This window comes from Talaromyces marneffei, chromosome 4 (genome assembly GCF_009556855.1).
Source record: "Talaromyces marneffei chromosome 4, complete sequence".
Taxonomy (NCBI): domain Eukaryota; kingdom Fungi; phylum Ascomycota; class Eurotiomycetes; order Eurotiales; family Trichocomaceae; genus Talaromyces; species Talaromyces marneffei.
Window position 1 is genome coordinate 3,294,175 of NC_072351.1, and position 21,800 is coordinate 3,315,974.

General features: G+C 48.7%; 9 protein-coding genes across 9 annotated transcripts; 2 read left to right on the top strand and 7 right to left on the bottom strand.

The window, feature by feature from the left end:
- Window positions 1–36: 36 nt before the first annotated feature.
- EYB26_006221 (uncharacterized protein) lies at window positions 37–2,727 on the bottom strand (the record flags this gene model as incomplete). Its single annotated transcript, XM_054265497.1, has 1 exon — window positions 37–2,727. One exon carries the CDS (start codon window positions 2,725–2,727, stop codon window positions 37–39), a length of 2,691 nt encoding a protein of 896 aa, XP_054121472.1.
- A 481-nt stretch (window positions 2,728–3,208) lies between these two features.
- EYB26_006222 (uncharacterized protein) lies at window positions 3,209–4,900 on the top strand (the record flags this gene model as incomplete). The annotated part of the gene is made up of 5 exons (XM_054265498.1): window positions 3,209–3,225; window positions 3,279–3,310; window positions 3,365–3,399; window positions 3,447–3,835; window positions 3,886–4,900. 5 exons carry the CDS (start codon window positions 3,209–3,211, stop codon window positions 4,898–4,900), a joined length of 1,488 nt encoding a protein of 495 aa, XP_054121473.1.
- A 131-nt stretch (window positions 4,901–5,031) lies between these two features.
- EYB26_006223 (uncharacterized protein) lies at window positions 5,032–5,727 on the bottom strand (the record flags this gene model as incomplete). Its single annotated transcript, XM_054265499.1, has 2 exons — window positions 5,032–5,559; window positions 5,635–5,727. The coding sequence occupies 2 exons, from the start codon at window positions 5,725–5,727 to the stop codon at window positions 5,032–5,034; spliced, it is 621 nt and encodes a 206-aa protein (XP_054121474.1).
- Window positions 5,728–6,309: 582 nt separating this feature from the next.
- EYB26_006224 (uncharacterized protein) lies at window positions 6,310–7,077 on the bottom strand (the record flags this gene model as incomplete). The annotated part of the gene is made up of 2 exons (XM_054265500.1): window positions 6,310–6,944; window positions 7,029–7,077. The coding sequence occupies 2 exons, from the start codon at window positions 7,075–7,077 to the stop codon at window positions 6,310–6,312; spliced, it is 684 nt and encodes a 227-aa protein (XP_054121475.1).
- Window positions 7,078–7,975: 898 nt separating this feature from the next.
- EYB26_006225 (uncharacterized protein) lies at window positions 7,976–9,662 on the top strand (the record flags this gene model as incomplete). Its single annotated transcript, XM_054265501.1, has 2 exons — window positions 7,976–8,039; window positions 8,098–9,662. 2 exons carry the CDS (start codon window positions 7,976–7,978, stop codon window positions 9,660–9,662), a joined length of 1,629 nt encoding a protein of 542 aa, XP_054121476.1.
- A 1,412-nt stretch (window positions 9,663–11,074) lies between these two features.
- EYB26_006226 (uncharacterized protein) lies at window positions 11,075–12,757 on the bottom strand (the record flags this gene model as incomplete). Its single annotated transcript, XM_054265502.1, has 1 exon — window positions 11,075–12,757. One exon carries the CDS (start codon window positions 12,755–12,757, stop codon window positions 11,075–11,077), a length of 1,683 nt encoding a protein of 560 aa, XP_054121477.1.
- A 983-nt stretch (window positions 12,758–13,740) lies between these two features.
- EYB26_006227 (uncharacterized protein) lies at window positions 13,741–16,143 on the bottom strand (the record flags this gene model as incomplete). The annotated part of the gene is made up of 1 exon (XM_054265503.1): window positions 13,741–15,480. The coding sequence occupies one exon, from the start codon at window positions 15,478–15,480 to the stop codon at window positions 13,741–13,743; it is 1,740 nt and encodes a 579-aa protein (XP_054121478.1).
- A 550-nt stretch (window positions 16,144–16,693) lies between these two features.
- On the bottom strand, window positions 16,694–18,334 carry EYB26_006228 (uncharacterized protein; the record flags this gene model as incomplete). Its single annotated transcript, XM_054265504.1, has 3 exons — window positions 16,694–17,044; window positions 17,108–17,573; window positions 17,625–18,334. 3 exons carry the CDS (start codon window positions 18,332–18,334, stop codon window positions 16,694–16,696), a joined length of 1,527 nt encoding a protein of 508 aa, XP_054121479.1.
- A 536-nt stretch (window positions 18,335–18,870) lies between these two features.
- Window positions 18,871–20,939, bottom strand: EYB26_006229 (uncharacterized protein; the record flags this gene model as incomplete). Its single annotated transcript, XM_054265505.1, has 5 exons — window positions 18,871–19,532; window positions 19,599–20,157; window positions 20,216–20,404; window positions 20,459–20,649; window positions 20,717–20,939. The coding sequence occupies 5 exons, from the start codon at window positions 20,937–20,939 to the stop codon at window positions 18,871–18,873; spliced, it is 1,824 nt and encodes a 607-aa protein (XP_054121480.1).
- Between the last annotated feature and the right edge of the window lie 861 nt (window positions 20,940–21,800).

The window sequence follows — 21,800 nt, forward strand, 5'->3', positions numbered from 1 at the left end:
AAGTCAACGACGTCTGTCAACAGTGGTGGCAATCAATCACCCCTTAACGGCCTTCTCCAACCCCTCAAGAGCAGCCGTATATTCCTTAACCATAGCCTTGGTATTCTTCTCCTTCCTCGTAGGCTTGACTCCATTGCCTGATCGAACAACATGTTCGCTCTTGACAATCACTTTATGGAACCACAGTCCCTCGCGATGCACAACGAGAGTCCATGCCTGACCTGATTTCCCGGCTCGCGCAGTTCGTCCCACACGGTGGACGTATGTGGTCAAACTGGCGGGCATGTCGTAGTTGATCACTGCGCCCAGGCCGACAAGGTCAATACCGCGCGAGGCACGGTCAGTGGCCACTATGATGCTTATTTTTCCGTCACGGTAGTCTTTGAGGGTTTTACGAGAGGAAAAGGAGTCGTTTGATCTGATTATTGTGCCGATTTTGTCTTTTAATGCTGGATTCATGAGGCCGAGAAGGTGGGATAAGCGGGCTGCGGATTCAGTGGATTTGGTGAAGATGAGCATTGAGGTAGTAGTGCCAGTGTCGGGTTTTACTGGGACGACTTCTGAAGATTCGCTGTCGATGGAAGAAGTCTCGGATTCTGAGTCGGAGGTATTGTCAGAATCGTCATCAGGGCTGGAGTCAGAAGACGAATCAGAAGACGAATCGGAAGATGAATCAGAAGATAAGTCAGAAGATAAGTCAGAAGATAAGTCAGAAGATAAGTCAGAAGATAAATCAGAATCGTTATCAGAGCTAGATCCGGAAGATGAACCAGAAGAAGAACCAGAAGAAGAATCGGAGCCAGAGTCGGATTCAGAATCCGAATCCGCCTCAGAACCAGAGTCTGAAGACTCGTCAGAACTGCTCGAATCGCTGCTTGAGGAACTTGTAGCATCATCCGAACTGGTATCATCCTCCCAAGCAGTATTTCTGGTTTTCTTGCTACCAACAAGCGAAGCATAGGCAGGGGTTGCGATACTTCTCCACTTTGATTTGTTAATTCTGAGTATCAACTTCATCAGGTGAATCGGTTTCTCAGAACCATTACCGACGGGAATGTAATGTTCTGTCAGGGTGGACGGCAAGACGAATTGCTCGGTTTCATGATTTGCGCCTTCTTCATCGGGGTTCACATTCCTTGAGCCGATTGCGACTAATTTTGGATTGTCCAAGCGCAGCGAGTTGAGTTTTGTGATGTCGTTGGTAAGCGTTGCACTTAGAATCACTTTTCTCGGATAAGGTGACCGGATAGGCCGTCCTATCTCGGCCAGGACAGAGTCCCCTGCATTAGCAGTCTTTTCTTTGTCCAACGCACTCATGAGAACGGAGACCCATTCCTGGAAACTCTCGTTGAGCAGCCGATCCGCTTCATCTACTATGAGCCACTGAAGCTGACGAAGACTGAACCCTTCCGTTTGGCGAATATGATCCACCAATCGACCAGGCGTAGAAATAAGAACGTCTATATTGGGTCGAGCCACTTGGACGCATTGAGGTAACTGGTCTTTTGTGCGCTCTACCTCACTTCTATATTTGAAAAGATCGAATTCCGACCAATCGTCTTCCGACAAAGTCTTATGCTGATCCTGGTCGTATTTTTCAGGGCTGTAGACAGACTCCCATCTGATTATCTTCTGTTGTTCGTCCTTTAAAGCGACATTTCCGATGGCAGTACCAATTCGTAAATTGCTTCCACAAGCTTCGAATGATTCTCTAGCCTGCTTTACCAATTCTCGAGTAGGTACAACAATGAGAGCACGGAATCTCGGAAGAGGCTCCCTCTGAAGTGATTGGTTGATTGGGAGTACGTATGACAACGTCTTTCCAGATCCGGTAGAGGCCGAAACACATAAATCGCCTTGATGGCGATATTTTTCGTCAAGCAAAAGTGGAATGAGTGTAGCTTGCACCGGCGTAGCCTCACTGTATCCATGTTTCTCAAGTTTGGAAACCACCCCTCTATCGAGACTAATACTATCGAACTTGACGGGTTGTCCGTCCTCTCTGTCATATGGAGATTTCGTGACTGGATTCGTAATCCAGTCGGGCATTGTCGAGTATGTAGGCTTTTCGCCCGTTTCTCCAACAGGTTCCGGTTGTGGAAGAGGCTCCAGGCCTTGGGCAATAACAGCCGTGCCCGTCTCGGCCGGAGCTTCTTCTCCCGCATCCTCGCTGATGAGGTTTTTAGCCTTGATTGATTTCTCAAACTTCTTCAATAACTTTGCGTGCTTTGAGTTATGTTTCTCGTCCTCATCTTGAGGCGTTGTAGAGGATTGCTCATGCTTGCGTTTGTGGATTTTGTCAGGCACATCGTTGGCTTCGGATTGATCTTTATCCACAAGTTCATTTTTGCGTTTCTTGATCTTCTTCGGCGTATTGTCATCAATTCTCATATCCGAAGCCGTCTCATCGGGCCGAGGAGACAATTCTGAGGCGTTGTTTCGGTTCGTTTTTTCTTTCCGATCCCTCGAAACAGAACCCTTCGTCGGAGTCTGATCTTCCGATTGAAGCTTTTTGGATTCTTTGACCGGTGTGACCACTGCATTTTGTTCTTCAACGACGCTGTATCTGGTATCCGACTGTTCAGGCTTGCTTTCTCTTTTTCTCTTCTTGGGCTTTGGCGAATCGACGACGGGCGATGTGACGATTGACTCCTCATGGCGATCGTTTTTTCGCGGAGTTTTCATTTTATCCACACCGTATTCTTTTGCACCATTGTCTCTGGCCATTTTAGGCTCCAGAAACTAGCTCCGGCACGATACTGGACGAAGATGGCCGAGATGTACGCAAGCGGAAATGTTGCATGTAGAGATTTTTGGACTTGGAATCGGGGATGACTAATTCGTTGAAGCTGTGACTGCAATTATTGGATGATTAGCATAGCCAATGAGAAGTAACGGAAAATATGAGCTCACCTAAGGGTCTCTTGATACTTTCCACTCTCTGTTTTCCAGCGGGGAGAAAACAAAATTATTTGCGGTAATCGTAGGAAAAAGATATATTGCCGGAACAATATTCACCGCTCAACACTCCGCCTTAGATTGACGGCGTGCATCCTCCCTGATTGGTTCCAAACAGACCTTCAACTTGACAGTTGACATTCTTGGTCCATCAAAGGCCATTCATATTCGAATAATTGCTGAGATGATATAGTTGACTGTCAATCCTGGCGCGCTCATAGAGCCAGCCAGGTTGCGAGATTTGTCCAATATGCCTTACAACATTGCGTGAGTTGCGTCCACTGTATAGCTTCAGGAGCTGTGTTAACCTTCCACCACAGCATGGTCAGCGACTTTTTCTTCCCACAGCCAGGTTTGTTAGAAAAAACCCGAACGAATTGATGATGAATTCTAAAGGATGCGACAGGCGGAGTTGAAAGTCACATTTATCAATTATCAACGGTAATTCGATCTCCTCAATTTCGCTTGAATACAACTGATGGAAACAGAAACTCATCGACCGCGGCCATAAAGTCATCATCATAACGCACGCCTACAAAGGCCGCACTGGCGTACGCTACCTCACCAACGGTCTCAAAGTCTACCATGTCCCTTTCCTCGTCATCTACCGCGAGGCCACGATGCCGACGCTCTTCTCGTTCTTCCCCATATTCCGCAATATCATCGTTCGCGAACAGATTCAGATTGTCCATGGTCATGCCAGTTTGAGTAGTTTTTGCTGTGAAGCAATCCTACATGCGCGCACGATGGGATTACGGACTGTATTCACGGATCACTCGCTATTTGGGTTTGCGGATGCAGGTTCGATTCTTACGAATAAGTTATTGAAATTTATTCTTAGTGATGTGGATCATATTATTTGTGTCAGTCATACTTGGTACGTCGCAAAATGTCCGGGAACAAAAGACAAATGTTGATAAGGAATAGCAAGGAAAATACGGTCCTTCGAGCATCTCTAGATCCGCTGATGGTATCCGTCATACCCAACGCGGTTGTCGCAGAAAACTTTCGTCCTTTATCTTATCCGACCACAGACGGCGTTGCGGGTCAAGTGTCTCGACCGGCTCCTCGAATTATCGGTCCGGATGATACAATTACTATTGTCGTGATTTCACGACTTTTCTACAACAAAGGTATAGACTTGTTGATTGCAGCAATACCGCGAATACTCAAGTCACATCCAAATGTGCGGTTTATAATTGGCGGGTCGGGCCCCAAGGCTATTGATCTGGAACAAATGCTCGAACGCAACATGTTGCAAGACAAGGTTGCAATGCTGGGCCCTGTACGGCATGAGGAAGTGCGAGATGTAATGGTCCAGGGACATATATACTTGCATCCCAGTCTGACAGAAGCGTTCGGTACTGTGCTGGTCGAAGCTGCCAGCTGTGGCTTATATGTCGTGTGCACGCGTGTTGGAGGTATTCCGGAAGTTCTGCCACAGCATATGACCACGTTTGCCAAACCAGAGGAGGACGATCTTGTCCAGGCGACTGGTAAAGCCATTGCAGCACTTCGATCCAACAAAGTGCGCACGGAACGATTTCACGACCAGGTGAAAATGATGTATTCGTGGACTGACGTGGCTCGTCGGACTGAACGAGTATACAATGGAATATCAGGCGCTATCAGCGAACTCGAATTCTACGGACACTATCCAGATGCCGGCTGGGATGCCGTTCGCGGCCGCACTCGAAGCTTTGCACTTATTGACCGGTTGAAACGATACTATGGATGCGGTATCTGGGCCGGTAAACTGTTCTGCATGTGCGTTGTGATTGATTACTTGTTGTTTGTGTTTTTGGAAATGCTCTGGCCACGAGCCAATATCGATATTGCGCGTAGTTGGCCTAAGAAGCAAGTGCCACATCCAGACGCTGCTGCAGCTACGAAGGGGAATATGACGAGAAGCACGCGGGATCGACTGCGAGCTAGTTCTTGATTTTTTTTTTTACTACAAATGATACCCTCTTGTTTGATATATCCCTTAATTCTACAACAGAGACAGTACGTACGCAAATCGTACAATGAATCAATTTTCAACAACTATCATACACTCCTCCAATCGACTGCTTAAAAGCCCTCCCGGGCAACACTCTCCGCCTGCTGAGGCTGCAAATTCTCCGCACCAGCAGCACCCTTATCACCACGCGTGCCCGGCTGTGCCTCCTCACGATCCAACGCCCTCTGTCCAGGGTTATACCTCGGATCAACCTTTTGCGGATCCCCATACGAGCCCTCAAAATGTTTGGGCCCCGCATTTGCGCCTACCCCTTCCAACGAGGAACCATGATGCTTGCGGTGATGCTCTGTCCCAGAGTGATGCTTCTCATTACTTGTCTGTCCGCCCATGGGCCGAGAGAAGGTGTTGTTCGTGTGGACATCCTTGGATGTAGCCCCAGGATAGGTGTCGAGCGGTTTTGTGTATGTGCGCTGCTTGCCATGGCCGCGGAGACTGTCGTCGTTGTTGGCCTGGCCGGGCACTTCATTGATGGGGTTGGGTTGGTAGGAGCTTCCTGCTGGTGCGGTGCCAGGTTTCAAAGTTTGGGCGTGGAATTCAGAGGCTGTATCGGCTTCGGAGGCTTTGCTGCCGAGTTGATGCTGCGGGCTTCAGTTAGCTAAAGATTCCCTTTTGCAGTAAGGCTCATAAAAGAGGGAGGAAGGTTCATGACATACCCATTTCTCACGCGGGACGTCTTCAGCAAGACGATTGGGATGGAAGGGTTGGGTGCCTACGGCGTCGAGGGCCTGGTTGTTTCGGGTAGACATTTTGTATTATATCTTGTGAAACTGAATGAAAAGATGCAGAGAGGATGGTTCTAAGTAGAAGGTCGTGATCTTAAGGCAAAGCCGGTATGGCGATATGGCAATGTTTTTAGATGGCGAATAGCCCTAATATGTCATATCGCTACGTGACGTCAAACTGAGGTATATTGATTTCATTTTTCTTTCTCAGAGAATAAATTGTCACTTCGATATTCGCTAAATCTCTCCTACTCAGCTAAACGATAATGACAGGTTTCTTGTTACTCCGTCGCTGTGCATATCTCCTCCACGGGGTTGGTGATATCACGAGACGAGTTGGCTGAAGGATCACTCTTTCCTTGTTTATCATCTCATACTCTACTCCTATCTACCACACTAGCAAGCATTATTGAACGCATTCGTCCTGCATAGTTTAGGTAGTCAGTAGCTTCGGCTTGTTCGTATCACGTCAATCATATACATTCCCCTGCTTCATGCAATAATGGTCCCAGGTCTAGACAATCGATCTAAATACATGTGGTATCTCAAGTACATCCAAAACAAAACCAATCAAACAACATAGTCAATATAACAAGCAATCGTAAATCACCGCATCACCGGCGGTCGTCCCTCCTTATTCCACTTAACCCTGCTCTGCACCCACTCCACGGCCTCGCGCACCCCAGTCCCCAACAGGGCGCTCACAGGCAAGACCCTACTGTCCCTCACCCCAGCGCCCTTCTCCCCTTCAAAGACCTGCCTCACAAACCCTTCCTTTATGCGCACAACCTCCACGCAATCCTCCCGATCTTGCTTGTTGGCCAACACCAAAATCGGCACCCCGGCAACATCAGCATTCTGCAACACCGACTCGAGAACCTGTCTACACTCGCCCAACCGTCCATGCGACTCTCCTTCCTCTCTTACTGCTGCCGCGCCAGAAGTAAAATCCTCCAACCCTTCGCCGACATCCGTACTATCAACCACGAAGATTATCGCGTGACAACTCGAGTAGTAACTCTGCCACAACCCGCGCATGGTGGTTTGGCCGCCCACGTCCCATATTTTCAGGTACATATCCTGCAGCGGGATGGTAGCGACATTTTGGCCGACTGTAGGGACTGTGCGACCGATGTTTTGCGAGGTTCCGTCGGCGGGCTGCGGCAGGTAGAGGGCTTTGATTTGCGAGAGGAGTGTTGTTTTGCCGGCGTTGTCGAGGCCGAGGAGGAGGACTGAGTATTCTGTTCCATTCCGTGAGTAAGCTTGTTTGTTCAGATCCTAGACACCTGCGTTGCGTGGAGGGGGAAATGGGGGATGGGACATACCCTCTTTGCTGGTTGCGTATAGATACAGCGACTTGGCCAGATGGTACATGACTGTTTGTTTGATACGAGATTATGGGCCGCCCACCGAGAGCATGGTGGGGGACATTCGTGACTGTGCGGTTTATTTACTTTGTAAAGGCTGTATACAGCATGGACCAGAGTCAAGTCAGACGTTGCGAGGTAACTAGCTAGTTAACTAGTTAACTAGTTGTTAGTTAAGAGGTCATACTGCAGACGTACGTACGTACAACAACGGCCGCGGCTAACTAAATCCATGCCAAGCCTTTCATATCTCTCGACTTAGTCAGCACAATTGCTTCAAGTCTAAGCTTGTCTTTCTTTTTGTTAGTACGTAGTGTTTCTTATTTCTTCTTTATCTTATTTTACTTATCCAATGAATAGTCGTAGTAAATGGTACTTATTTCACAACAAACAACCGTATCCCTCAAGACAGGGCCTGTGGCACTCTCTGAGATTGGTAATATTGCTGTCCGCTCTCAGCCTAGCGCTGCACTGGCTTGCCGCATAAAATTAAAAAAAAAAAAAAAAAAAAGGCATGCCTTAAATAGGCACAGGTACGGGGTACATCTGATCCAATCCAATCCGCTTGAATCCTTCTATTCCCTTTTCATCGTCTGGTTAATCATGGACCGTAAAATCCATCAAACCCAGTCCGTGGCAAAGTTAATGGCAACGAGATGCCCACTTAGTTCCTGCTTAGGGTTTGGTTTGTTCTCCCGGGTTTCCATGCTTGGAAAGTCTCCATCCGTGTGAACCAGGAATACGTTATTCTTTTCCTTTTACTTCAATTTCTTATCGCCTACTTCGGTTTCATTCCTTTGTCACTCATACAGTATGAATATCGCCATTCCCTTGTCCTCAACTCGACTGCGTAGGTAGAGCCATAACCCCGCGCATGTCGTGCATTAAATCCGGCCGTCCACACCATGTCTCCGCCGTCAGTCGGCTCTGACCTCGACATCGACATCGACACTGACAGCGTGATAGTCGGTATGTCGCAATCGTTGCTCCCAATGATCCATTAATCTTGCTAATTACTTTATATTAGGCAATGGTCCCTCGTCCATGATCCTGTCCTACATCCTGCATGGCCACATCCCGTACTATGACGCGGACACCCCGCATCCCGACTCTTTACTGCACGCCAAACTAAAAGACTCGCCATGCCTCCTTCGCCCGGACCTTGATTCTCTGACATGCCATTTCGGTGCATCTTCGTTGTCGTATTCCACGCAAGCATTACCCATCAACGTCCTGCTCGACACGCTCCTCCGCCCTCAGGGCGAAGTCGACGACCTCGGCGAGGTCACAAACGTGCAATGGCACCTCAAACCGCACCGCGCAGTCCCGCACGTAGTCGTCGGCAACGCGCCCCAACCAGGTGGTCTCTGGGCCATGGAGGATCCGATTCACATTAGCTGGGACATTGGGACATTGAGTTATGCCGGCATGCTATCTTTGCCGGGGTACACATTCGCCGACCATTATCGCAAGACTACCGGCAAAGAATTGGCGGCTTTTACGCGACCGAGTCGTCGAGAATTGGCAGGGTATCTGCGCGTGTATCCTGCGGAAGCAGGAATCGCAGATTCTTTTCGCGATAATACTATGGTCGACGGGATACATCGCATACCCGGGGGATTCTATATCCCCTCCCATCGCATTCGGTGTAAACATCTCGTTTTGGCTAGTGGGATTTTTTCGCATCTCATTCAACCGCCACCTGTCCTAGCGCCGTTGCTTAAATTTCCCAAGAGCGATCCATCCCATCGATACCCGCTGTTGGTGGTAGGATCGGGATTCACAGCCGCAGATGCGATTATATCAGCTCCACCTGGTCAGCCGATTCTGCATACATTCCTCTGGAATCCGAATGGCAGGCCATCGCCGCTAAAAAGCTGCCATCAACAGGCATACCCGGAATACGCGGGAATTTATCGGCTTATGAAACGAGCTGCCCTGTCGTCATCACACGCTGGAAAGAAGCAGAAAGCTCGTCGATTAGCGTCGACGTCGTTTTTGGAAAGCCGGAATTGGGATGATATATACGAGGGAGTGCCAAATTGTACGATTGAGGATGTACAAGTCAAAGAGAACCATGCGATTGTGACACTTGCCCTTGAAGATGGCACGAAACTCTCCCGTCTCGTGTGCGGATTGGTTTATGGCGTCGGCCGACTAGGCACTCTCGACTATCTAGACTCTTCCCTGCGCGCAGATGTCCTGAAAGATGCAAATGTTTCAGACAACGGTATGTTGTCTGCAAAAACTCTACGGAACAAAGTCATGGAAGACCTCGAAGTTGCACCGGACGTATTCGTCATTGGCAGTTTGACTGGCGATTCTCTGATTCGATTCGCCTATGGCGGATGTGTATATGCCGCATATTCGTTGATATCAGCATCCGGCGAATGCAGTGGAATGTGTACTCCCAAACAACCCGCTGGAACACCCACAGGAGGACGCCATGCGCTCATGAACGGGGTTGATGGACATGCGGTACGGCCAGAGTCAAGAACGAAAGTCAGTTTTCAAAACGATTGCCAGGAACTGTCATCCAGCCAGCCACAAAAAAATTCATGGTGGAATACTATTCGCAGTTTATTGTTTTGATTAGCGGACTACTATTATCTGCTGATCCTAGACCAGATTTGTATTCTATATCCCTTGCTATGCATATATAAGGACCAAATGCACATACATATATCTATTTTATCACTTCAGCCTACTCATACTCCTCCCAAAACAAGACTCCCCTTCTGAGTTCTGGCAACACCCACTTCACAATACTGTATCCTCAAATTCGCCCCCGCAATAGCATAAGAAGATTAAACCCATCAATACCTATTTCACCAACCTATCTCTCCAAAATATCAGGTACTCCAGGGTAATTTCTTACGCAGTGCGTTTCTTACTCCATTTAAGTCTGTCCCTGTGTACCAGGCACACTAACCATTCAGAAAGCTCTGAATCACGCAGCGACCCGTAAACCTAAACCCCTCCTCGTCACTGAGATGAGATAAATCCGTCCCCGGTCCTTCCCACCGAATAACGTCGCTGTTCCTTCTAGACCGACAGACTGCAGATAATCCTCATATTTTGCGCGAGCGGGGGCTTTACCCCCATCCGTTTCATCTACTATGACGGGAATTCCGGTGAATGAGTTCTATCCCGTTTGGAGTCACGCCCTGGTTTTCAGTGACCAAGGAAGGAGGGGATTTTCGTCGACGGATTTACTCACCCTCCCCATTTGTATCGGTACTGGGGATGATCTGCTTATAATCAACCAATATAGATGCTATTTAGGTGTAGTAGCAGGGCGTAATGGGAAATAGACTACGTCCTAAGCGGCCGGGCCGTGCTCATTGTCGTTTAGGATCCATTTGCTTTTTATCCGTGTGTTCAGCCATTTTGGATGACTAGGGCCAAAAGAGTTCGTCACTTGTTTTTTTAACGTGTTTGAATTATTTTTGACTGGGATAAGAGATTTAACAAGGATATAGATCACCAAAAGAAATACAATATACAAGAAACCCTAGGAGTGTCCTTGGACGTGTCGCCGACTACGTAATTAATCTACTAACAAAGGAAACTAACCCAGCACCTCTTGCATGCCAAAATCATATCATACCGATCTACGATGGAAATTTTGTTGCAAAGTTAGGGCTATCCGCGGACCAGGACACAAAATTACCCGATTCGGCAACTGTTCGTGGAGTGTAACGCCGCTGTATGCTGTGAGCCCTAGAGACCGTCTCATATGCTAGTCTTCTGAGTTAAGATACTATTATAGAATATTATTACAGTATTTTCACGTCTGACTAGCGGCAAAGCCGATGCAGGAGCTATTCTACTCACATCTTCATATGCATGGGCAAATCGTCTCGTCTGCCAATCTCTGATACCATCATGCAAACAACTGTCCCTCTCTACGGCTGCAGCCATCGGCGAAACTAATGATTAAGGGTTTGCGGTGAGTACACACGCCAATTTCCAAGTCTATACATAGATAGGTAATAATGCCCTCACATCTTCTCCTCGGCGTCCTCGGTGGTGATGGCAAAGTTATTAGAGCGGAAAGGCTCAACATGCGTTCCGGAGAACCTACGGGCGCCGACTTTCTGCTCAAAGAGAATATCGAGCTCGGCGGGAGTACGTCCCTTGGGTTCAGGCAGACGGAAAAAGGACCAGAGAAAAGACAAGAGACAGAAAGCAGCCCAAATGAAACCGCCTTTACCCCTGAGATTCCACGCAGTGGGATTGAGGATAGGTGGGTTGAGAAAGTTGGCGATGATACTGGCGATGTTGTACGAGGTGCGAGCCAGAACGGCGCTCTTGATTCGCAGACGGGTAGAAGGGATTTCTGAAACCAGACAGTAGCCGACAGGCCCAACAGTGAGATCGTATGTAAACACAAAGACAAGCATCATGGCTGCAGAAGCATAGCTGATTCCTGCTGATGAGTGTGGGATGCCCATGAAGCCGACAATGCAGAGCATAGTGAACATGATGGCTAGACCAGCTATGTAAAGTGTGCGACGGCCAACGCGCTGCATGATGAACCACGAACCGACAGTCCCAAGCCAGCCAATGGCGTTGGTACCGAGCCCAAAATCGAACGACTGGTTAGAGCTAAAGCCAACTTGCTGAAGGAAATACACGACGTTGCCACCATACCAGATACCGCAGAACACCTGAATCATCCAGACGCAGCACACAATTTCGGTGCGTCGCAGGTTCACGCCACGGAAGCAGTCCCAGTAAGAGACACCCTTACGAGTGAGTTCTTCGTGGGTGTTGGTCACTACCATCATCGTGATGGCATCATCCATGTCATAGCCCATGGCCTCGCGGTGAGAAGAGGTTAATGCGCGGAGAGAGCGAATGGCGTCTTCCCGTCGACCGTGGCGGATGAGCCACCAGGGAGATTCAGGGGCGAAAAGAACACCAACAATGATGGGGACAGGCCAAATCCACTGGATTGCATAGGGAATGCGCCAGGCCCATTGGTCTGAGCGGCCGAGAAGACCACGGAGAACACCAGTGGAAATGAATTGGCCCGTCACCCAGCAGAGGTTTACGTAGGTGGTAAGATAGGGTCTCAAAATCAGAGGGCTCACCTCGGCTGCATATGTAGTGGTCAAGGTCTGGAAAGCGCCCCATGGCAAACCGCAGAGGACCTCGCCAGCAAATAGCATACCAATGTTCCGAGCAAAAAAAAGTACAAAGATCAATCCAATCATTGCGACGAGAGCACCGAGCATCGTTTTCTTGTATCCGAAGCGGTCCGCAATCACACCGGCGAACATCAAGCCCAAGATTTGGCCGACCTGTGTGCCATTTTGCAGGCCAGACTGCCATTGGGAAGTCACTTGGTAGGTGCCGTTTTTAGCAAGCACACCAAACCGCTGGGCAAACACCGGATAAGCATAGAATGAGCCCAAGAGGGAAGTATCATAACCTTCCATGATGATGGCGAGCGAAAGAATGAAGGAGAACAAGATAGCCTTGGGGTAGAGATTGAAGGCTTCCCGGTTGGTAAGGCCGTGTTCGAACTTGGATGCCCGTCTTGCGCTGGTCATTGTTGCGGCGAAGTCCGGGATACGCTCCGACATCATCAGAAGCATCTCATCGTCAATACCCAAGGTATCGGCGTCCTGTGTGGACGACATCTTGGTTTCTTCGACATGGACGGCCCTTTCTGCCATGATGACAACAAAGCATCCGAAGTCACTCAATAATGGAATGAAAAATTCAGGCAAGGGAGATTCTGAGATATAACTGCAAATATATAATGGAGGCAAGTCCTGTGTCTATCTAGGGATGAAGCAAGCATCTTATATAGACATGCTGTGTAACTCGGGAAATATGTGAAGCTTAAGGTCATTGCACCTTCTGGTGAACACTGTTCGCCGAATTTCTCGCTCAATTTTTTGGTGACAGTGCACGCGCCTGGGGGAGCAGAATTCCGAGTCAACGGGTGGCATTCTGCCTCGGCACTTTATTTCGCACTTTTTTCTTTGTCGAAATGAGTCAAATGCTGGTGGAGTTGTTTCATTGTCCATTGGCTGGCTTCAGTGGCTTGAGTATTGGTGACTCTCGGTGTAACGCTAGCAGGGAATTCGTCTTTGGGGGTCTCTTCTGAGCCAATCCACTGCTAACATACATAAACAAGGGAACAAGCCTTGGAAACGATCAAATGGGAAATAAAGTTCTATTATGCTTGTCTGTGTTGGATACTACTTTTCACCTGTACGTAGTACGGTTGTGAAGGACCGGATGCATGAACAAACTTGACACAAGTGTGAACTCTGTATCGATTATTTAAAGGACAATTTACAGACTAACTAACAATTCAATGTGTAAGGCCAGGATATGAAGGGTAACGTGGATAGCTTCATGTATTCCGCGGGCATGTGAGGCACGTGACATAAATTACTGTTAGCGATTAGTCAGCTAGCGTACACCAACTTAACTAACTTAACTAGTTAACTAGTTAACTATAACGAACTATTTGTCGAAGCCAAGCTCTACTGGCAAGGCTTCCTAGAGAGCTGCGAATAGCTGCGAACAATATCCATATATACGTTGACCCCAAGAATCGTATCCTAACTCCTACTTCGTACCACTACGCCTTAGTATACCCCTCTCACACAATGGGTACAATGAGGCAGGCCCTACATAGTACCTATCATTGAGCTGCTGAACGGGAATCCGCCAGTAAACACTCCAAAATTGGATATAGCACAGCGCGATCAAGGTCAAGCGCCTGCAGTTGTCCAACACGAACTGTTACGGGAGCTTTCTTGGACACGATCATCCAGATCTCCTCTTTCAAGTCCAATTCGATTTGTGCGTCGCGGAGGAACTTTATGATGGGCTCGGTGGGCGAATGGACGTCAAGCTGTGGCCGTGAACCCAGTCTCACCACGATAGTATCTTCGGGTCTTAATGAACCTAGGTTGATCAACGATCCATTATCGACCTTGCTTATTTGACAGACCCTTTCTGCAGCATTGACCAAAACGTGGACTTGTTCCGGGAGGGTGGAACAACCTAGCAACCGAACGCTCCATTGACGAGATGCCGTTAGGGTAGGGCCAATGCGAATTTCGCCAGTTTCCTGACGAAAGGAAATCTGCGTTCGGCGGAATGTCACCTGGTCAACCTGATCGCCTTGGTCATCATCCGCCACAAGTTCAAAATCGCCGTCTGCTCCGACAATAATAAGGACTTCAACTTCTCTGGGGTCATTACCACCATTAGCAGGCTCCAATGCTCCGTCCAGCGGAATGATGGCTCCTTTACGTGCAAACACAGGATACGATGCCAGGGACCGGTTGAGCCAGAGTTCACGATCTCCATCATATACTGCGCCTGTGAAGATATCGACATAACGGCCTGGGGGAAACCATGCCCGTACCTGAGATCTACGTGCTTTTGTATCTTGCGGCGCTGTAATTGGTGCAACGAGCAGCTCCGAGCCAAAGAGAAACTGATTAGGGAACTGATATGCCTCTTCTCTTTCTGGATATTCCCAGTACATGGGCTGCACAAGCGGGAGCCCTTCTTGTGCCGCCCGGAAGTTCATAGCGTATAGGTAGGGAATGAGCCGGTGGCGTAGACGAAGGAAGTCGGTCATGATGCGTTCACAACTAACATCCAACATCCACGGTTCCTTCAGATTCCACTGGTTATTGGAAGAATGCAGACGCAGGATTGGCGAGAAGACTCCATATTGTACCCAGCGGACCAGCAGCTCCTCATCTCTCACTCCATGCATATGTCCGCCAATATCATGGCTCCACCACCCAAATCCAATATTAGATGCTGTTGCCGTAAATTCTGGCTGGAATTTCAACGAGTCCCAAGTGATCACTGTATCTCCTGAAAAGCCAACTGGATACCGATGACTGCCTGGCCCTGCGTATCGCGAAAATGTCAACGGACGTTTGCCCTCGCGTGCGCTGTCTAGGAAATGGAAGTGATTCAAAACCCAGAGAGGATCGATTCCGGCAATACGAGAATGAGGACCTTGCTGCCAGTCCACCCACCACAGATCGATTCCCTGATCATCAAAATGTCGGTGTAAAATGTCAAAGTAGGCATCAGTGAAGGCGCGGTTCGTGATATCAAACGGAATTGGATCTCCCAAGAAGCTGTCATGACCTAATGTCGTGGCCATCTTCTCATAGAGCTCCTCATAACTCTGGACTCCATCGGCTGGGTGGTCATTTAGAGATGTTTTCAGGCCTCGACGGTGCAACTCTGATAGGAACTGCGGTGGATCAGGGAATAGCTTCTTATTCCAGGTATATCCCGTCCACCCAGTGACCCCTGACTTAGCCACACATTCCTCATTGACGATATGCCAGTCGATATCTAGAACGGCTACGGAGAGCGGAATGCCCTTCTCCTGGAACCGGTCCATCAATTCCAGGTATTCATCCGCATTGTATGCATAATACCGGCTCCACCAATTCCCCAACGCCCAGCGTGGAAGTAGTGGTTGAGGACCTGACAAGGCATAGAATGCGCGGACAGCCCCCCGGTAATCATGCCCATAAGCAAAGAGATAGCCATCCACACGGTTATTCCCCGGCTGACGGACAGCGAGCCACCCATTCTCGTCGAATAGCATGGATTTCGAGTCGTCCAAAGTTGTAAAGCCTTGACGAGCGACAATGCCCGGCTCGAGCTCGATTCTTCCATCGATCTCGTCGAGCGTTCGCGCAGTGCCACCAAGCGTATGATGCGGGTTGCCGTACCGCCATGTGCTGCTATGAGGCCCATAGAAGCCTTTGATGGCAGCACTCAGACCGCTAGGGGAGAAAGTCCCTTTATCGTAGGTCAAATGAAATCGGGCCGTTATTATTTGCAAAGTAGTATCGCTCTCCAATACACGAAATTCGGGGATGGGTAGCCGACGGTTAACCGCCAACACAGAGGCTCGATCTTCAAAACATCCATCATCGGCCCACTCATATCGTAGAAGTCCATCGGTCAGGACAGTGAAGCGATAGAGCTTTCCTACGCCACCAACCGTCGCTTCTGGATGCGCGACTGGTGCTCTGGAGAAGGAGTAGCGGTGCATTGCGAAAGTTTGTGACAACTCAAATGAACGAATCTTGCCAGCGCCAGCTGAGAAAGACTAGAGAGTCATTATAAATTGCACCGGTGGACTCGGTACAATTCTCGCGAAAACTGAGTACCTGCGGTGGGGATCTTGGATAGATGACGAGAAGATCCCCCGCCTCTGTGCCACATATCACCATACAATAAGACTGACTTTGAAGCTTTGGGAAGAGTAATAGAATCTTGAGTAGAATGTCTCCCGGCAGCCTTTTGTGATTATCGCAACTTTTGATCCACTCCAGGTCGATTGCATCCAACCAGGGGATCGTATCAACAACGCGAGTACAAGGCGCTAGCCTTACACTCTCCACACTTTGATGCTATATCGGGGTGCGGGGGTGGGAATTTGAGCGAGAATTCCAGCGACAGTGGAGAACGACAGTCGTCTTCGGATGTCACTGTTGTACTAAACTAAGCTCTATTCATGGCTAATGGCCTTGCAGCGAAACAATATATTTAGATCTGAGATCTTAATGAAATGCGCTTACAAATGGCTACCTACAAACGTCCTATTTCTCGACTCCGCACGGAGCATTTAGTACCCATGCATTGATCTCTTCCTCTAACCCCGCACCAAGAACAGATCCTGACTCGTGTTCGTCATCTACCTCAGATTCAATCTGTGGATGGGTTGGAAGGGTAAGGCACAACCGCGAGGGACCCCAAACCTCAAGTTCGACCATGCGAGAGCGCAAAAGAGAAAGATGTTCTGACTTGCCGCTCGCCGTCAAGCCTAGCAATTGTTCAAGCGCAATGACAACATGCTCCGGTCCGTACTGCTGACCTCGCATTTGTCCTATCGACGGGACGACGGCGATGGTGTCAAGAAGGGAATGTGCAACCTGGGAAAGTTTTACCTCCTACAGAAGGGTCATAAATAAATATCGGTACTGTTGTTTTTCCAACTTAGAAGACAAGCTTACCATGGAATAAGCATGGGCACGGATTGAGCTCGATTGAACCTTGGACAGAAACGATAGCAAATCCCTCGCGAGATGAAACGGATACTCTGGTGTAAACTGTACATTTTTAGCGTCGGATTCAAGCATGAATCGCGACGCAGCGTGCTGCCACAAAAGTGATCTCAGCCAAGCTCGCGTGGTTTCGATATCGGTAATCTGCAAGTCTCCCAGTGAGTTCAGGTGATGGGTGCGAGAGTCAAGGTCGGTTGAGATGCTCTGCAGTTCCTTTTTGCTATAGGAGGATGAGGATGGCGCTTGTTCGATGGGCATGGATTGCACCAACCCAGTTTCAACGTAAGTGAACAAGCGAATGAGCTCGCAGAATCCGCCAACGGAATGTGGATTGATATCGTGGGCATCGAGAAAGGTCGGGAATTCGTTGATCTTCTGCATGGTCATAGGAATACGATGTTGTATACAGAACGTTCTACAACATCAATTATCAGTTTCGGATTAGTACTTGTGAGCCGCCACTTACCGTTTTGTAACAAAAAGCACCCAAAAAACTCGAAGTCGCAACTCTCTTTCATCCCTATACACAAATTGCAATGTGAATGGGTCTCCCAGACGCAGAAGGTCGGCGTAGGTGATGGTCTCACGCAGAGCAAATGTCGCTGCATTCATTTGCCCCGTGTTGGCGTAGTACATGTGTAGGAAAAGGGATGTGAGCAGTAAGTTGATATTGATGGAGTTTTGGTAATTGCACTGGTTGCGATGCCGTAGGCACTCCTTAACGAAGTCCTCTCCTTCCATAATAAGGGCTTTCTTGGTCATGGCCTCACTGCGTGTGAGCTTCAACTGCACAATTGTTGCCGCACTTAGGGCTGCGGCTAGCGCGTAGGATTCATAGTCAATGGTCTGACGGTCGTTCAGTCGTGCCTTCAGCGAATCGATTGACACAATCGGCCAGGTAGTGTATAGCGAGTCCTTGTAGATATCGAGATACGTGAAGTAGATCCCTAGTGAAATCGGTTTCTGATCGAGAGTGTTGGCCCGTGGCAATGACAGCTGTGCTTGGAGCTGCTCCAATTTGATTTTGGTTGACTTCCGAGGACCCTTAGGCCCACGGCGCCTGCGGACTTTCAAGAAGGTGCATTGCTGGCCGTTTTTGATGCAAATCCAGCACGGATTGTTCCCATCGCACTTGACGCGTCGGAGTGCGCAAGCATCGCACGGCACCGATGGCATGGTGAAAGGAATGTCGTCTATGTAGCCCGGGAGTAAATAGAGTTGTTAAATTGGCGTCGGGCTGCAGGGTTGAAGATCTACATGTAGAAGGTGTTGGTTCCTAGTTTTATCTTAAATCGGTGACTCGATACCCTGGCCAACATCGGCCTTGCCGGGTCCAATCAGACCGTTAGGGCTCGTCAAGCCCTACTGCATTTGGGTAAACGTTACACCCAAATTTGCGGGGTAAGTAAATTAGTATTTCTCCAATGTCATATTTGGGACTGCTTTATAGTCCAGAGCCTGCTCGGGTGGCCCTTCCAAGGTTGCAGAGCAGACATGTGAGAGGTCGAAAATAGCTTGATCACACAGGATCATGAAGCTAAAAGAGTACAGGTCAATTGGATTGCCATCCAATCGGTTCTATGGATAGATATTTATTATTTCGGCAAATATACATGATTAAGGTAAGTAAAAAGAGGTGAATAGCAAATGAAGCTTGGACTCTATACAGTGCGGAAGAGGATCACTCCGTAGATATCATTTCGATCCTGGGCTCAAGACAAACCAACAACCTCATAATTCCAGTTGCAAACGCTAGACGTGCTTTCTGCGGCCACAGGCTTTGTGCCAGTTGCAGTGGCGACGACATTGTTTCCACTATCCAAAACCTGGATATATTGACCACTGCCGACCTTGAGGCCGGAAACGCTATTGTAATTCAAACCAGCGACACCAGGGAAGCTGCCAATCAACTGCGAGTTGCTATAAACATTGATTGTATAACCGGCGGAAGGCAGGATGACGGCAAAGTTCACGGCATCAAGGGCAGATTGGTGGTTGGAAATAGTAGACGAGCAGCTCGCGGTCGTCAGCAGCGTGCGATACCAAAGCGCACCAACAGGAGCCCCATCCGGAGGCGTAATCTGAGAGATTTTCGTGGCGCCGGCCTTGTATGCTTGAATGAATGGGGTGATGACTTGCAGCCAGCCTTTGTGATCGAAGCCATCCGCGTACGTTCCGATAGAGCTTCCATCTATTTGCTCAGCCCAGAAGTCGCCGACGTAGTGGCTCTCGCCTGCGTCATTCCAGGTGATTACTTCGACAAAATCGGGCTGCAGGTTCAATATTTGTTCCATACGCTGGGGCAAGTTATCTTCACCGATGCGGTACCAATCCTGACCGGAGCCGAGATATTTGAATTGAAAGGAGGATAGGGCTGGAAAACACAAAGGCAGTCAGCATATATTCGGCTGCCGTCGGTGATAATTTCAAGACCACTTACGCATCATATACACTGCTCCAGCCGCGTGCGCCTCGGCCAACGCCTGAGCGTCCACAGTGGCGCTCACATTGGTGGGCGTTGTTCCTGGAGCTGGCCAGGCTGACTCCCAAGTAAATACCCCTGACAGGATAGGGTAGGCACTAAACACGCCAGTGGGATAGCCGGAAAAGTCACCGAAATTGGGCACGAAATAAGGGGTGATGCCGTATGTCTGTTCGAGAGGAACGATAAACCCACTCTCCCACTCTGAATTGGAGATCGTGCCGCCGGTATACGTGCTGACGAACGCCTTGCCGTCCACAAAATAGTACGCTTCCTGGGCCACGTAAGGGGCGAGGAACGCTGCGAGTTTAGAAACATCCAGGCCCCAGCTCATGTCAAACGAAATAAAGAGCTTGAAGCTGGTTCCGACGGCAGCTGTGAAAAGGTATTTCAAGGCATCGGTATTCCAGGTGTCACTTGAACTGATTGTATGCGTGTTCAGGGCGAATCCATCAAAGCCAGCAGCAATGGCATCGTTTACGTCTGTTACAGCTTCTGCAGCAGTCATCGACCCGACCTTTTCTCAAACTGTTCAGTAGGGGGGTTGCTAGGAGTGTAGATTGCAGCCGACTTACCATGTAGTGAGCAAAGACAACACGGCCTGTAGTAGATGCGCTGGGAGTGGAAGTAGTCGTTGACTTAGTGGTCATGGTGGTGGTGGTGGTGGTAGTAGTAGTAGTAGTTGTTGAAGTGATAGTATGCTTGGTGGTGGTGGTTTTTGATGTAGTAATAGACGTAACAGAGCTTCCCGTGCCAGTCGACACCTCGAGAAGAGTCAGTTAAACGTGCACAGAGAAGAAAAAACGAGCAAAGCTCACGAGGACAGCAGTGGTCGAACTTCCCACTGATGCAGACACAACGCACGTTCCGGCAACGTTGCCAGAGCTATCAAATACGCCAACCAAACCAACTTGACAACAAAACCCATTGCCTTGAAAACCCTTCCATAGTGACCAACTCGAGTCAGCGCATTTGGAGGATCCCTCGATGGCGCCGACGCAGACGGAATCTGTTCAAGAACACACATTGATCATCGTTTTCCATGCCTCGGTCTTGAAAACAGAACGGGTACTCACTAGAAGCACAGCATGAAGCTACCTCATCATGTTGAGCTGCAAAGCAATACAATCCAGACGGGCAGCATGCTCCTCCCCCGCAGGAATTCGTTCCACTTGGACAGCTGCTCGATTTCAACGACCATCCTTGCTGGACGGAGCGGCGCTCATACCGGATGGCTGATGCGGAAATCAGGAGCGGAGCGTAGAGCCCCAAGAGCAAGGTTTTTGGGAGAATGATCATGATGTATTAAAGAAAGTGTCATCACATGCAGTTAGTTGGCATGACGATTCCCTGGAATTATCAGATCATCATTGTAGCATTTATAAACATCGTTTCCCTTGAGCAGAGATGACAGACAGCACACGACATCGAAAAGCCGAAAATAGAAAAGAAATTCCGGCTATTAGATCTGATTAAATTGCATTCGTTACTGTGGCGTTATTCTATCCCTAATTAGAACGTCAGCAGATGAATATTGTTGGTAGACTTGAAGGTAGGCTATAGCAAGTCGAGTGAGATGTAACGCTACGGTACGGTAGGTGCAGATGATGCTTCTGCAGGCTGATTCGAAGATCATCTGGCGTGGCTAAGTGCCCTTGGTGATATGACAGACCTTGTTTCATGACGAGTTCAAAAGTTTAGTGATTCATACTTAACACTATAGTTTACTAGTCAAGTGCCGCGTCCCGTATCGTCTGACATTTTCAGCGAGAAATGTACCGATTATGAAAGTAGCTTTATTTCATGTTTGCATTTGCCTCGCTGCTATTTATTGCAACCGTAAGCAGGCTCTTCCACATCGAAACGCTAAGATTTATGGGTGAATGTGTCATGCTATGTGGCTCGTGTGTTCATCACCGCCATAATGTTACTCACTAAGCATGGCTGGCGGCCAGGGATGAAGCGGATGGCCTTTGTATGATGACAGCTTACGGTTAGAATGCATACTTCGCCATTTAGATCTACGTATACTCATACCTCGGTGATGGCACATCGATCCGGATTGATGACACAAACACATAGTCTCTATGAGGTTGAGAGATGAAGTTTCATTTTCTTCTATCAAGGCCCGAACAAGGGGAACTTGGCTGGGCATCCGAA